We start from the raw sequence: 15,037 nt of genomic DNA, 5'->3' as shown, positions 1-15,037 counted from the left end.
TGTAGGAGTCTTTTACTTTTAGTAGGATTGTTATTTTATTATTTGTGTCTTTTATCAGGAGATGGGACATACACCACATATAGATGAGTTTCACTTTGATTAGGTTTTGGTGTCCTATTGGCTCTGTTCACTTGCCTTCTTGAGAAAGGAAAGGAGAAGAAAGTAAGCCAAATTTTTCCGTGATTGGACATGATTTGACATTTTCCGCCGTTCACTTGTTTTCTTGGGAAAGCAAAATTACACAGGTGGAAAATATAAATAATGACGTGGAAAACCAACTTTCTTGCACTTTCCCTCTAAATTTTCTCACCAAAAGGATGGGAAAATCACTTTCCTGAGAAAACAACTTTGCCTGCATACTTTCTTTTCATTTCTCGGCCAAGTGAACAACAGAATTTTCTCACAAAAGGAATTTTCTCACAGTTTCTTTTCTAGTGTTCCACGTCAGATTCTTTTCCTGCAGCTAGAAAACAAGTGAACATAGCCATTAGGATTGTTTTTATGTTTTTAGTTTATAAATAGGTGGAGTGAATATATATATATATATATATATATATATATATATATATATATATATATATATATATATATATATATATATATAGAGAGAGAGAGAGAGAGAGAGAGAGAGAGAGAGAGAGAGAGAGAGAGAGAGAGAGAGAGAGAGAGAGGTTTCTGAGCTCGAGCGCAGATAAGCTTATTTGCGCTCGAGCATAGAAATAAGAGGGGGCACATTTTTTTGGTCGGATCCAAAGCATTCATTTGATGGGCCCTTTAATGGATAGGGTGTTCCACCAAAAATCAGCTCCATTAGATCACCTTAGGGTGTTCATTTGTGGGCAAAAAAAATGGGCAAATAGTGGACAAACAGTATCTGTCCATTTTTTGGCCCCAGAAATGGACATCCTATGGTGACCCAATGGAGCTGATTTTTGGTAGGCACCCCATCGATGATGAGGCCTTCCAAATGAATGCTTAGGATCACCCCCCAATGGGCCCCCTGTTTCTGGGCTCAAGCGCAGAAATCCTTTCTCTCATATATATATATGAGAAAAGTGTAGCTACACATACGTGTAGCTAACTTAGCTACACCAACAACTTAAAATACAGTGGGCCCCACATTGTTTGGGTGATGCAAACCATTCATTTGATGGGCCCTCACATAGATAGGGTGTGCCCAAAAAATCAGCTCCATAGGATCATCCCAACCCTACGATTTGTGGAGGCAAAATTGGACGTGTAAAAACCTTCACAAATCTATCAATTTTTGCTTTCACAGTTTGAAGGGTTGGGATGATCCTATGGAGCTGATTTTTTGGGCACACCTTATCAATGTGAGGGCCTATCAAATGAATGGTTTGGATCACCCAAATAATGTGGGCCCACTGTATTTTAAGCCGTCGGTGTAGCTAAGTTAGCTACACGTATGTGTAGCTTCACTTAACTCTCTCTCTCTCTCTCTCTCTCTCTCTCTCTCTCTCTCTATATATATATATATATATATATATATATATATATATAGAGGAAAAAGAGTATACGCTTGAAGCTCATTTGAGAAGGTGCGCTTGAAGAGAGAGATGTGCTCCCATTGGCTGCTTTAGTGGGCCCACTGGGAGAAGACGAAGATGAGGGAACGGCGTTACGGAGGGTGCGTCTTGGACGTACCCTCGAAAAAACAAAAATTGTAAACCCAAAAAACCAAACCGTACTCTCTTCTCTCCCTCTCTCTCTCTCTCTCGTATGCTCTGAAAAACCCAAGAAAAAAAAAAACCCAAGCATCCACGGCAGAAAACCCAAGCATCCACATCATCTTCTCCCATTGGCAGAAAAATCGCATACTCTTCTCTCACTCTCTCTCTCTCTCTGTCTGCAAGAAGCAAGAAAAAAATACCCTCGTACCTATTTGAAGCACCGACGACATCATCTTCTCAACGGCAGAAAAATCGAACCAGGTTAGTGCTTCCTTCTTCATCTCTCTATTCCTTTTTTTTTCTTTTTTTTAGCAGCCCTTTTTCATATTATTTTCGACGAGACAAATCTTGTTGGGTTTTCTCGTTTTCTTCAAATAGGGTTTTCAGCAGACCTATTTTCATCTTGTTAAATTATTATTTTTTGGGTAAAATAGGGCTGCTGAAAACCCTAAGCCTTTGATTTGGGTGAAATAGGGCTGGGGCATCTTGTTAAATTTGCAGAAAAGAAAAATCGCATACTCTTTTTCAGTTTTTAAATTTGAAAAACCGACGACATCATCTTCTCCCATTGGCAGAAAAATCGCATACTCTTCTCTCTCTCTCTCGGTCTGCAAGAAGCAAGAAAAAAAAACCCTCGTACCTATTTGAAGCACCGACGAAATTCCATCTTTTAATTCCCCTGTAAGCCTTATTAAACTCATCTTTCTTGATTTCTACTTAGTTGTATTAAGTAGCCTACATGCCATGCTATTTGTCGCGTCTTTCTTAAGGGGCCCCTTAAATGTTGCTGCTGAGTTCCACCTATGTTCACCTACACTACTTCTTCCTTGTTTAGTTGTTTAAATTTGAACCAGGGCATTTGAGTGCTTAAGAAAAATTATTGTACATAAGAGTAGAACAACTTCACTAACTATTGCTTCTTCTGATAGTGTTTTGCATTGTAAAAAGTAATGAAAGTTTTAAACTATATCACAGTTCTTAGTCATGCACACATTCAAAATTTGCGAATCAATGAACCAAATAATAGTGATCCAAGCCTACAAAACAATGTTTTCTAGGTATCTTGTGGATTTTGAGCTGTTAACCAAAGTCCAATTGAACTGAAGCATAAACTTGACACTTGTGAACTACCTTTATTCATGAAAAAACTTTGAATGTTAATAGGAATGACAGACATAGTTGTCCTGTAGACTGTCCTCTAATCATCGTGTCATGGATAATGTACTTGCTCAAATATAATGGAACAAGTACCTTAGTTTAATTATCAGATTTTCTCTATCTTTCAACATATAATCAGTCAAATTCTATGTGTGAATATGTTGTCAGTCCAAGAAAAAGTTTACATATTCAGGAAAGTTACATACTTTTTGGGTATATGCATTTCATGACATTTGATCTTCAACCTGGAAGCTGGAAGAAGTATGCTAGTTAGTTGTCCATTAGAAATTTGTTTTCAGATTTTCAGAATTTAAGTTACTTGTTACAGGGGAAACTCTAGTCTAGTTCGACTGATGGCTTGATTTTGTTTTGGTAAAACATATTGCAGTACAACACAACTTAGGCCAATTATACCTGAGATAAACTTCCTGTGTTACATCTGGAGATAACAAAAGACACAACTCTTTTGGTAATGGTTCAGTCCAGTCAATCTTGGATTCTTCCATAGCACCTTTATTTGTGAGTTAGTTGCAATAGAATTTCTTCATGGTAGATGTCTATGATGGGATGGTTCCATCTGAAAACCCTAAGCCTTTGATTTCGGTGAAATAGGGCTGGGGCGAAATAGGGTTGAAATAGGGTTTGATTTTGGTGAAATAGGGCTGCTGAAATAGGGTTTTCATGAGAAAAATCTTGTTTGGGTTCCATCTTTTTCATCAAATTGGGTTTTCAGCAGCCATATTTCATCTTCTTTTTCCCCATACTCTGTTTATGTAGACTTTTTATGGATTCAGTAGTGTTGGTTATTTGGTTATTTTTATTTGCATTTCTGCAGGTTAATGGCAAAAAACAAGTTCTATGTGGTTTTTAAGGGAAGCAGGTAGGAGTATATGACAGTTGGCAATACTGTCATGTTCAAGTTAACGGGTTTAGTGGAGCGTGCTTCCGTTCGTATGGGAGTAGGGAGGAGGCAGAAGCTGAACTTACTGCGTTTTTACATGGCATTAGTGGGCTCAACAAAGATAGGAAAGAAGAGACCAACATTCCTGGGGATTCCCAAGGCTCAACAAGTTCTTCTGTGACGAGTTCCTCTTCCAGTTAGGTTTTATTGTGGTATTTGTTACTGTGCTTTCCATTTTATTTCTTAACATGTATAAATTCTAATGTTGGAAACGACATGCAGGGCCACACATGTGAATATTTCGAATATGCTGACCTTGATTTCGGCGGTACTGAGTCACCCACTTACCCAAGGATTCACAATCGACGAGAAGGCAATGGCGAAAATAAAATGATCAAAGACCGCGTAACAGCACTCGAGCATAAGAATACCATGCGAAAGAATGAATTTAACATATGTTTAAATTGTCTGTAATTATGGGGTTTATGTTTGTATTTATGGGGTTTATGTTTGCGTTTTTCGTGTCTTTCTACCTTGAGGTGAGTAGTAGTAGTATCCTACCTTTAGGTCATGATCCCATATGTTTGTATTTTTAAATTTATATATGTCATGATCCCACATGTGTAATATAACTTGTTACATTCTTTTTGCCTTCATTAATTTTATATATGTCATGATCCCATAGTCCGTGCTAATGCTATGTGACTTGTTGGTCCTGTTTATCATCCTTTTGGCCTACACTTGGTGTTTGCTGAGTTTCCACAGCCGGTGTTTTGGCTTCAATATTCACGATGAAAGAGTTGGATGCTGGGAACCACCTACAAATGAAAAGGAATAGCATGGTGACAGAAAGGGTGGACCGAGGAGTTTGGCATAGATTGAGATCATGGGCCATGTCTATGTTTTACTCTGATTTTGTAGTACCCTATTAAACCCTTAATTTACATCCATTTTACAGTCTGTCGTAGAAAATAATACCAAAGTCATTGAATCAATGAAGCCATGACACTGGCTCGTCAGATGTGCTTGAAGCTTTTTCAACATAGACCCTCTTTCAACATAAATTTTATAGATATCCAACACTGGCTCGTCAGATGGGCATCCAACTTAGACCCTCTTTCAACATAAATTTTATAGATATCCTTACTACCAGTCTGATACCAGGCACCACACCAGGGCTTGAAGCTTTTTTTTTTTTTTGAACATTTTATAGATATTCCATTAGAGATTCCATGTATCCTACATTCCTACCCAATGTTTTAATAATGAGACTTCTGTCTTCATTCACACTCTTAAAGGTTGTCAATATCCAAACAGAGAAGTGGTTAACAGAGTGAGAAGTGCCATTACAAAAAAAGGGAGTGCTGATATATTAGGATAGAATGTATTGCTTGGACCACTGATTGCTTCTTTATATCAAGCAACAACTGACGAACGAGCCACCACTGATTGCTTCTTTATATTTCAAGTCACCAGGTTTCCAACAACAAACATACAGGAGCCATATGGTGATTTTTTATCATTTGGTGTACCCTTACATCCATGTGTCCCTAATTTCAATGCAATAACGTTTCTCCCAGATCCCTTCAATAAAAACAAAAGCACAAACCAGAGCAAACAAAAACAGAAATTCAGAATGCAGTTTAATCGACCAGCACCCCCCTCATACATCTTGGCAATGATGGGGTTGCAAATGCTCTCAAGCTCCTTCATCTTGTCAACAAACTCATCAACCTCGGCCAACTGGTTGGCATCCAGCCACTGTATTGCCTGTTCTATGGGGTCCTCAATCTTCTTCTTGTTAGAAGCACTCAGCTTAGAACTGATCGATCTCATCCTTGCTCAACCTACCCTTGTCGTTAGTAATGGTGATCTTGTTTTTCTCTCCAGTGGTCTTATCCTCGGCAGAGACATTCAAGATAACATTTGCGTCAATGTCGAAGCATACTGTGATCTGGGTTGAACCATTTGCATTTAAAGCTACAAATAATTTAAATCAGATAGCAAGAAAAAATGTAACCTCTAACTTGACAGACCAGGGTCACACATTGCAAGGGCGTATAGAACCAACAGAACCATGGAATAAAGATAATAAAGATGTCATTGATGTAACTGGATACTAAACCCACTATAAGTACAGAACCATGGAATAAAGATAATAAAGATCATATATTTCATGGAATATAAAATCTTTATTATGAAATCACCTTGTTACAAAATCAAAACTATAACAAAGATACAATAAGAACCTACAAAACAAGCACAAGATATCATGCTAAGTTCAAAAAAAAGTCTCCCTTCACAAATGACCACTAATTCTTTGCAACCACTAGTCTGCAACCTGATACATGAATCCATGAATCCTGGAACGACAGAGGCAAAAAAAAATAAAAAATTAGCAGTTATGAAAGAGAACTATCCCGATTATAATTGATAGTAATTTGAAGAATAATAACACCTACCTCAAATGTGATGCCTCTCCACCTTTACTTTCTCCATTGAAATGCTCATTTTCACCTGAAATATAAAGGCAATTGTTTTAAACTTACTTATGATGGCTCAAAAGAAGGTGAAGAACAATTTATGTACTTAATATCAAAGTAAATGAGAGCATAAACCTGGCAATGCTTTCAACATTTTGGTCCCCCTCAGCTTCCTCTCCCTTATCATCCTTTTTCGTCTCATTTCCAGCCACCTATTAGCAAGCACAATAATAGATATTTAACAAATAAGAAACAAAATGCGGAGCATAATAAAATGACAAGAGTAATAACCATATTTTGTTTCACCTTAGCCCTCTTTTGACAGCTTGTTCTGTAATGTCCATATTCCCCACATTTTTTGCACTGACGTTGCTGTTTTTGTGCTTGAGTGGCCTCTATGCCAGATATATGACGTGTTGCACGCTTCGGCCTGCCCTTCGTCTTTACAACTTCGGGGTCGCGAATTGTAAACCCAAGTATTTGACTGCAATCAATGTTTGGCTGAGGTATTTGACTGGGACCAATGTTTGACTGCACTTGGCTACCAACTGTTACCAAGTCATTCTGCGGAGAGACAATCTCATTTTCCTTCTTTTCAACTTCTACAGCAAGCTCCGTACAAAAATCAGCCATCTTCTTGAAGAGAATCTCGTCATTACCAACCTTTTCAATTAGTTGCTGCCATGTTGACATTAGACACCACCTCTTCAGTCCATTCACGCCACTAGTATCTCCTTGGGTTACAGATGTTGTGCCCCCAGCTCGATACCTTGCATCAATTGACCATCTCTGTAATAAATAGCTTTTGGGGATACTAGGTACTTGCTTTCTATCCATAACGTGAAGGATATGTCTGCATAATATTCCTTCCCTCTCAAACTTAGCACATTGACATGTCGCAGTTACATCGTTAGAACTGTCAAACAGAACCTTGAAGTATTTCTTCTTGTCATCTGTCCTATTTCCTACACTGTATTCCACAACATTACCGTTCTTTGCCAACTTGTCTTTCCATAAGGCAAAATTACCCATCATCTCATCTTGGAATATGGTGAACATCTTCTTCGTATAGAATTCTCCAGCCTTTCGTTCCAATGGGCTAGTTGTGTTCAATTTGGCAATTGTATTTTTAGACTTAAAATCTTCTTCGGATTCAGCTTTACGCCGCTCAACCAGTGCCTTATCGTATTGACCCAAGAATTCAACTAAGGAGGTGTTCTGGTTAACATAACCATCAAAGAAGGAATTTATGCTTTCACTCCGTTGACTAGATGTCATTCCTGCTGTGAATGTGTCTCTCCAATAGGCGGGGACCCAATGCTCACGGAGATCCCACATTTTTCCTAACCAATGACTTTCATCAATATCATATTTATCAACCAAAGTTTTCCATTCTGTCTCAGAATCCTCTATTTCTCTCCTAAAAAACCAATGATTGTAATCCTTGTAGAAATCACTGTCGGCATCTCTCATGTCTGCAACATGCTCAAGGAGATGCTTCTTTATGTGCCACGAACAAAACCGATGTCTGGTCTGTGGAAACACTTTCCTAATTGCATTTCTCATAGCTCCGTCCATATCAGTTATTATAGCACCTGGAGCTTTACCAAACATACAAGTGAGCCACTGCTCAAATAACCAGGTGAAAGTCTCCTCTGTCTCGTCGGCAAGAAGTGCACATCCAAATAGAGTCGACTGCCTGTGATGGTTAACTCCAGTGAACGGTGCAAACGGCATTTTAAACCTGTTCGTTTTATAAGTGACATCAAATATGATCACATCACTAAAGGTAAGGTATGCTTCTCTCGCCCTTGAATCGGCCCAGAACATCGAACGCAAAGTCCCATTCGCGTCTAACTCCAACTCGAAATAGAAGTTCGGGTCTTCAGACTTTCTCTTTTGGAAATGGTTTGCCACTGATACCGCTTCTTTACCCATATTGTTCTCCCTAAGTGCTCTCAAATGGGCAATAATTTGATTTGTTGAGACCACGGGAGCATTGGAAGTAGAGTTAATGGCGTTTTTTATCTGAGCAGGCTTGAAATTGCTTCCGCCGAGCTGTTCAATCAAATTCTTACAACTTTTGTTTTTACGGAACAGACTATGTGAATGATGCATTTGCCTTTTAAGTGGGGAAGTAAGCTCATGAGAATGGATGTCGTCGAAAGTTGTAATTTTCCACTGATTATCTCTCAACTTGATGATCGTCTTCGCTTTACAATTCATTCTGGTAAGGCGACGCTCCCTCAACTCCTTAACATCATCTCTCTTCTCCTTAACCCTTTTCTGTCCCTCTTTGTCACATACAAACTGTCTCGATATGACCTCCTTCGTTATATTTGACTTCATTGTACTAGATATTCGTACTCCAAAACCAGTAGCGTACGTATAATTATTGTACAACTCATATGCAGCTTCCCAAGTTTCAAAAACTTGATCCACAAACGGCTTATTCATAACACTTTTCTCACCGGCAACCTCGTTGGGACTAGTAACTTCGTCAGTACAACCCTCATCTCCGTCTTTCCCATCATTAGCCTCCGATACTAGCTCAGCATCATTGAGATTCACCCCATCATTAACCTCAACTATAGTCCCATCCCACACTAAATTATCATCACAAAGATTAATCCCATCGCCAAACTCAATTAAACTATTTGCATCTACTTCATCAATAGATGAATCCATTTTTTAACCTAAAAAATACAACATAGACATGGCCCATCAGCATAATTAGAAATGGTTAAATGTACAGCTAAGAAAATTAGAGACAGGAATAGATGATAAAGATAATCACGTTTTTTACTTCACATTGGCAAGAATAGAAGCTAAAAACACTTAGTACATGCTCACAAAAATATTGTTGTAGGAATTTGCTAACTCACAAAAATATTTCACAAATTATTTTTTTCTGACTAACCCAGCCTAAATAGATAAATAAGGAAAAAAAATAACTCAGTACATGCTCACAAAAAGTAACAAGAAATCCTTCGTTTAAACAAGATAGAGCCTAACTCTTTTTAACCCAAAAAGTAACAAGAAATCCTTCCTTTAAACAAAGCTGTTGGAAAAATCAAATGAAATAAGGCTGTTGGGAAAAAAGTAAAAAAGAGAACCCCAATTTCATCCACAAAAGAACTAGAAGATGAAACCCAAACGGATGGCCTCTGAAAATAAAAACAGATCAAATGTCTCTTTTTTTTCTGATGTAAAGCCTATTTCACCCAAAAAATATTTAACAAGATGAAATATGGCTGCTGAAAACCCAATTTGATGAAAAAGATGGAACCCAAACAAGATTTTTCTCATGAAAACCCTATTTCAGCAGCACTATTTCACCAAAATCAAACCCTATTTCAACCCTATTTCGCCCCAGCCCTATTTCACCGAAATCAAAGGCTTAGGGTTTTCAGCAGCCCTATTTTACCCAAAAAAAAATTAATTAACAAGATGAAAATAGGTCTGCTGAAAACCCTATTTGAAGAAAAAGAGAAAACCCAACATGATTTGTCTCGTCTAAACCCTGTTTGACGAAAATAATATGAAAAAGGGCTGCTAAAAAAAAGAAAAAAAAGGAATAGAGAGATGAAGAAGGAAGCACTAACCTGGTGCGAGGGTTTTTTTTTCTTGCTTCTTGCAGACCGAGAGAGAGAGAGAAGAGTATGCGATTTTTCTGCCAATGGGAGAAGATGATGTCGTCGGTTTTTCAAATTTAAAAACTGAAAAAGAGTATGCGATTTTTCTTTTCTGCAAATTTAACAAGATGCCCCAGCCCTATTTCACCCAAATCAAAGGCTTAGGGTTTTCAGCAGCCCTATTTTACCCAAAAAATAATAATTTAACAAGATGAAAATAGGTCTCCTGAAAACCCTATTTGAAGAAAACGAGAAATCCCAACAAGATTTGTCTCGTTGAAAATAATATGAAAAAGGGCTGCTAAAAAAAAGAAAAAAAAAGGAATAGAGAGATGAAGAAGGAAGCACTAACCTGGTTCGATTTTTCTGCCGTTGAGAAGATGATGTCGTCGGTGCTTCAAATAGGTACGAGGGTATTTTTTTCTTGCTTCTTGCAGACAGAGAGAGAGAGAGAGAGTGAGAGAAGAGTATGCGATTTTTCTGCCAATGGGAGAAGATGATGTGGATGCTTGGGTTTTCTGCCGTGGATGCTTGGGTTTTTTTTTTTCTTGGGTTTTTCAGAGCATACGAGAGAGAGAGAGAGAGAGAGAGAGAGAGAGAGAGAGAGAGAGAGAGAGAGAGAGAGAGAGAGAGGGAGGGAGAGAAGAGAGTACGGTTTGGTTTTTTGGGTTTACAATTTTCGTTTTTTCGAGGGTACGTCCAAGACGCACCCTCCGTAACGCCGTTCCCTCATCTTCGTCTTCTCCCAGTGGGCCCACTAAAGCAGCCAATGGGAGCACATCTCTCTCTTCAAGCGCACCTTCTCAAATGAGCTTCAAGCGTATACTCTTTTTCCTCATATATATATATATATATATATATATATATATATATATATATATGAGGAAAATGATTATACGCTCGAGTGTACCTAACCTTAGGTACGCTCAAGTGCCAAATCACATGGCTCCCACATTTTTTTTGGTCATCTAAACCATTCATTTGCAAGGCCCCATCATAGATAGAGTGTGTACCAAAAATCAGCACCATTGAATCATCCTAACCCCTCCAAAACTGGAGGGCAAAATGGGCAGATTTGTGGACAAACAGTGTCTGTCCATTTTGACCTCAACAAATGGATGGGTTAGGATGATCCTATGGAGCTGATTTTTGGTATGCACTCTATCTATGATGGGGCCTTGCAAATGAATGGTTTAGATGACCAAAACAAATGTGGGACCCATGTGATTTGGCACTTGAGCGTACCTAAGGTTAGGTACACTGAGTCTACAATCCTTTTCCTCTCTCTCTCTCTCTCTCTCTCTCTCTCTCTCTATATATATATATATATATATATATATATATATATATATTGTGAGCTTGAAGCTCATATAGCTTATATGAGCTTACGGGCCCAAACACATGGGTCCCACATTTTTTTTGGTGATCCAAACCATTCATTTGCAAGGCCCCATCATAGATACGGTGTGTACCAAAAATCAGCTCCATTGGATCATCCTAACCCCTTCAAAAGCGGAGGGCAAAAATGGGCAGATTTGTGGCAAACAGTGTCTGTCTATTTTGCCCTCCACTTTTGGATGGGTTAGGATGATCCTATGGAGTTGATTTTTTGTACACACCCTATCTATGTAAGGGCCTTTCAAATGAATGCTTCGGATCATCCTAACAATGTGGGCCCACATGTGTTTGGGCCCTCAAGCTCATATATGTTATATGAGCTTCAAGCTCACAATCATTTTCCTCATATATATATATATATATATATATATATATATATATATATATATATATATATATATATATATATATATGAGAAAACGGTTCCTACACATATGTGTAGATAAGTTATCTACACACTAGCTTAAAATACAGTGGGGGCCACATTATTTGGGTGATCCAAACCATTCATTTTTAAGGCCCTCACATAGATAGGGTGTCCACCATAGGATCATCCTAACCATTCGAACTGTGGAGGCAAAAAATGGACTAATTTGTGAAGGTTTAAAGACATCCATTTTACCTCCACAAATCGTAGGGTTGGGATGATCCTATGGATCTGATTTTTTGCAGACACCCTATCTATGTGAGGGTCTTTAAAATGGATGGCTTGGATCACCCAAACAATGTGGGCCCCCACTGTATTTTAAGCTAGTGTGTAGAGAACTCTCTACACATATGTGTAGGAACCGTTTTCTCTCTCTCTCTCTCTCTCTCTATATATATATATATATATATATATATAGAGAGAGAGAGAGAGAGAGAGAGAGAGAGAGAACATTTCCTACACACTTGTGTAGGTAAGTTACCTACACACTAGCTTAAAATACAGTGGGGGCCCACATTGTTTGGGTGATCCAAACCATTCATTTGAATGGTCCTCACATAGATAGGGTGTCCACAAAAAAACAGATCCATAGGATCATCCCAACCATTCAAACTATGGAGGCAAAAAATGGACTAATTTGTGAAGGTTTATACACGTCCATTTTACCTCCACAAATCGTAGGGTTGGGATGATCCTATGGATTTGATTTTTTGTTCCATTTTTTGCCTCCATAGTTTGAATGGTTGGGATGATCCTATGGATCTGATTTTTTGTGGACACCCTATCTCTGTGAGGACCATTCAAATGAATGGTTTCGATCACCCAAACAATGTGGGCCCCCACTGTATTTTAGGCTAGTGTGTAGGTAACTTACCTACACAAGTGTGTAGGAAATGTTTTCTCATATATATATATATATATATATCTATGAGGAAAGTGTTGGTGAGCTTAAGCTCGCCAAACTTATGGTGAGCTTAAGCGCCCAATCACATTGGGGCCTACTTTGTTAGGATGATCCAAAGCATTCATTTGAAAGGCCCTTACATAGATGGGGTGTGTACCAAAAATCAGCTCCATAGGATCATCCTAACCCATCCATTTGTGGAGGTCAAAATGGACAGACATTATTTGTCCACAAATCTGCCCATTTTTGTCCTCCACAAAAGGAGGGGTTAGGATGATCCTATGGAGCTGATTTTTGGTACACACCCTATCTATGATAGGGCCTTGCAAATGAATGGTTTGGATCACCACAGAAAATGTGGGACCCATGTGATTGGGGCGGTTAAGCTCACCATAAGTTTGGTGAGCTTAAGCTCACCAACACTTTCCTCATATATATATATATATATATATTTGAATGGTAGATCTGTTATATATTGCTACTAGACCCTTCAACTTTACACCTTAATTGGATAAGGTGTATGCCTCCTTCGAAGTTACCACATGCTACATTTCTGAATTTAAAGACATCCATTTTACTTCCACAAATCGTAGGGTTGGGATGATCCTATGGATCTAATTTTTTGTTGACACCCTATCTATGAGAGGAACCTTTCAAATGAATGCTATATATATATATATGAGAAAACGGTTCCTACACATATGTGTAGATAAGTTATCTACACACTAGCTTAAAATACAGTGGGGGCCACATTATTTGGGTGATCCAAACCATTCATTTTTAAGGCTCTCTCATAGATAGGATGTCAACAAAAAATCAGATCCATAGGATCATCCTAACCATTCGAACTTTGGAGGCAAAAAATGAACTAATTTGTGAAGGTTTAAAGACATCCATTTTACCTCCACAAATCATAGGGTTGGAATGATCTTATGGATCTGATTTTTTGTAGACACCCTATCTATGTGAGGGCCTTTAAAATGGATGGCTTGGATCACCCAAACAATGTGGGCCCCCATTGTATTTTAAGCTAGTGTGTAGAGAACTCTCTACACGTGTGTAGGAACCGTTTTCTCATATATATATATATATATATATATATATATATATATAGAGAGAGAGAGAGAGAGAGAGAGAGAGAGAGAGAGAGAGAGAGAGAGAGAGAGAGAGATGAAGAAAAGCAGAGAAGAGAGAAACAATTTTTTTGCATACAGAGATTTGGGAAAAGTGATTTTCTAATTGTCGTTGTAAACTTGAGTACTTTGTAATATTTTTTATTTTGTTGTGGCTTTTGTTTCTTCTTGAGTTTTGGTTCTTTTGCTTTGATCTGTTATTCAACAAGGGTATCAAAGCTTTGTGGCTTTGATCTCTTGTTTTCTACAAGTGGTATCAGAGCTACCGGTCTGAGACTAGTGTACGAACATCGAATTCATCTGTCAGGGACGGTGAACGGTCGTTGAAGAAGCTACTAGTCAGGGACTAGTGAAAGAAAGCCAAAGGAAGAAAGATCAAGCCTCCATGGACAAGAACCGACACGTCTGTGCTCAGGGATCAGATGTAGAAGTTGTAGATCTGAGATCCAACTTCAAGTTTGTCACTCATCAAAAGCTTTGATCAAAGAGATGTATTTCGCCAATTTGATCAACGCGGTTGAGAAGTTGAATAATACAAATTATTCATATTGGAAATTTTGCAGAGAGTCGTATTTTTAAGGGCAAGATTTATGGGAAATTGTGAACGGGAGTAGAGTCGGTCTATGTGAGGGAAAAAGAGTAGACTCGGTCTATGTGATGTCGTCTCAGGAAGCGTATGTACAGAGAACCCGAAAGAACGAGATTGTGGATTTATGGCATACGCGATTGCCGCATGTTGGGTACTCAAAGCTGAAGGTGATGATGAAAATGCAATCGATGAAGGGACTTACTAATCTAGAGATTCGGCATGGTACGGTGTGTGTTGGGTGTCAATTTTTTTTTTTTTGAATGATATGATGGGTGTCAATATGGAAAGGCGCATCAACTTCCATATACCGATTCAATGTTTCAAGCGAAGAAGCCGCTTGAGCTAGTGCACTCTGACGTTTTTGGGAAAGTGAGAATACCATCCACTGAAGGTATGAATTATTTGCTGACGTTCATTGATGATTTCTCACGTTTTGTGTGTTTATTTTCTCAAAGAAAAATCAAAAGTTTTTTGGAAAGTTCAAAGAGTTCCAAGAACAGGTGGAGAGTGATCTTGGTTGTAAGATCAAGTGTCTGAGAACCGATAATGGTGGCGAGTACACATCGAACAAATTCTTAACTTACGTAAGCAGGAGATTCGTAGGCAGCTCACGTGCCCTAATACACCTCAACAAAATGAGGTGGCCGAGAGAAATAATCGGCACTTGGCAGAAGTTTCTCAGAGTATGATGCATGCGAAGAATGTACTGTCTCGATTT

At 38.4% G+C, this 15,037-nt stretch overlaps 1 protein-coding gene across 1 annotated transcript; it reads right to left on the bottom strand.

Moving 5' to 3' along the window:
• Positions 1-5,828: 5,828 nt before the first annotated feature.
• LOC143862635 (protein FAR1-RELATED SEQUENCE 5-like) lies at positions 5,829-10,070 on the bottom strand. The gene is made up of 5 exons (XM_077373696.1): positions 9,839-10,070; positions 6,540-8,929; positions 6,369-6,445; positions 6,213-6,267; positions 5,829-6,113 (listed from the first exon to the last, which is right to left on the bottom strand). Exons 2-4 carry the CDS (start codon positions 8,919-8,921, stop codon positions 6,264-6,266), a joined length of 2,463 nt encoding a protein of 820 aa, XP_077229811.1. The 5' UTR covers positions 8,922-8,929; positions 9,839-10,070; the 3' UTR covers positions 5,829-6,113; positions 6,213-6,263.
• Between the last annotated feature and the right edge of the window lie 4,967 nt (positions 10,071-15,037).

Source organism: Tasmannia lanceolata, unplaced genomic scaffold (genome assembly GCF_043159265.1).
Source record: "Tasmannia lanceolata isolate RefF3 unplaced genomic scaffold, GAP_Taslan_0.1 ptg000037l, whole genome shotgun sequence".
In the NCBI taxonomy this organism is placed as follows: domain Eukaryota; kingdom Viridiplantae; phylum Streptophyta; class Magnoliopsida; order Canellales; family Winteraceae; genus Tasmannia; species Tasmannia lanceolata.
Note: the sequence above shows the minus strand (reverse complement) of the source record. Positions and strands in the feature narration are given on the sequence as shown.

What these genes read in the sequence shown, in the direction of transcription:
- LOC143862635 (XM_077373696.1), bottom strand. Translation starts at nt 8,921, where the DNA reads ATGGATTCATCTATTGATGAAGTAGATGCAAATAGTTTAATTGAGTTT. An exon ending in GCTGTCAAAAGAGGGCTAAG is followed by an intron (nt 6,446 to 6,539) that starts GTGAAACAAAAT and finishes GCTTGCTAATAG; the next exon opens with GTGGCTGGAAATGAGACGAA.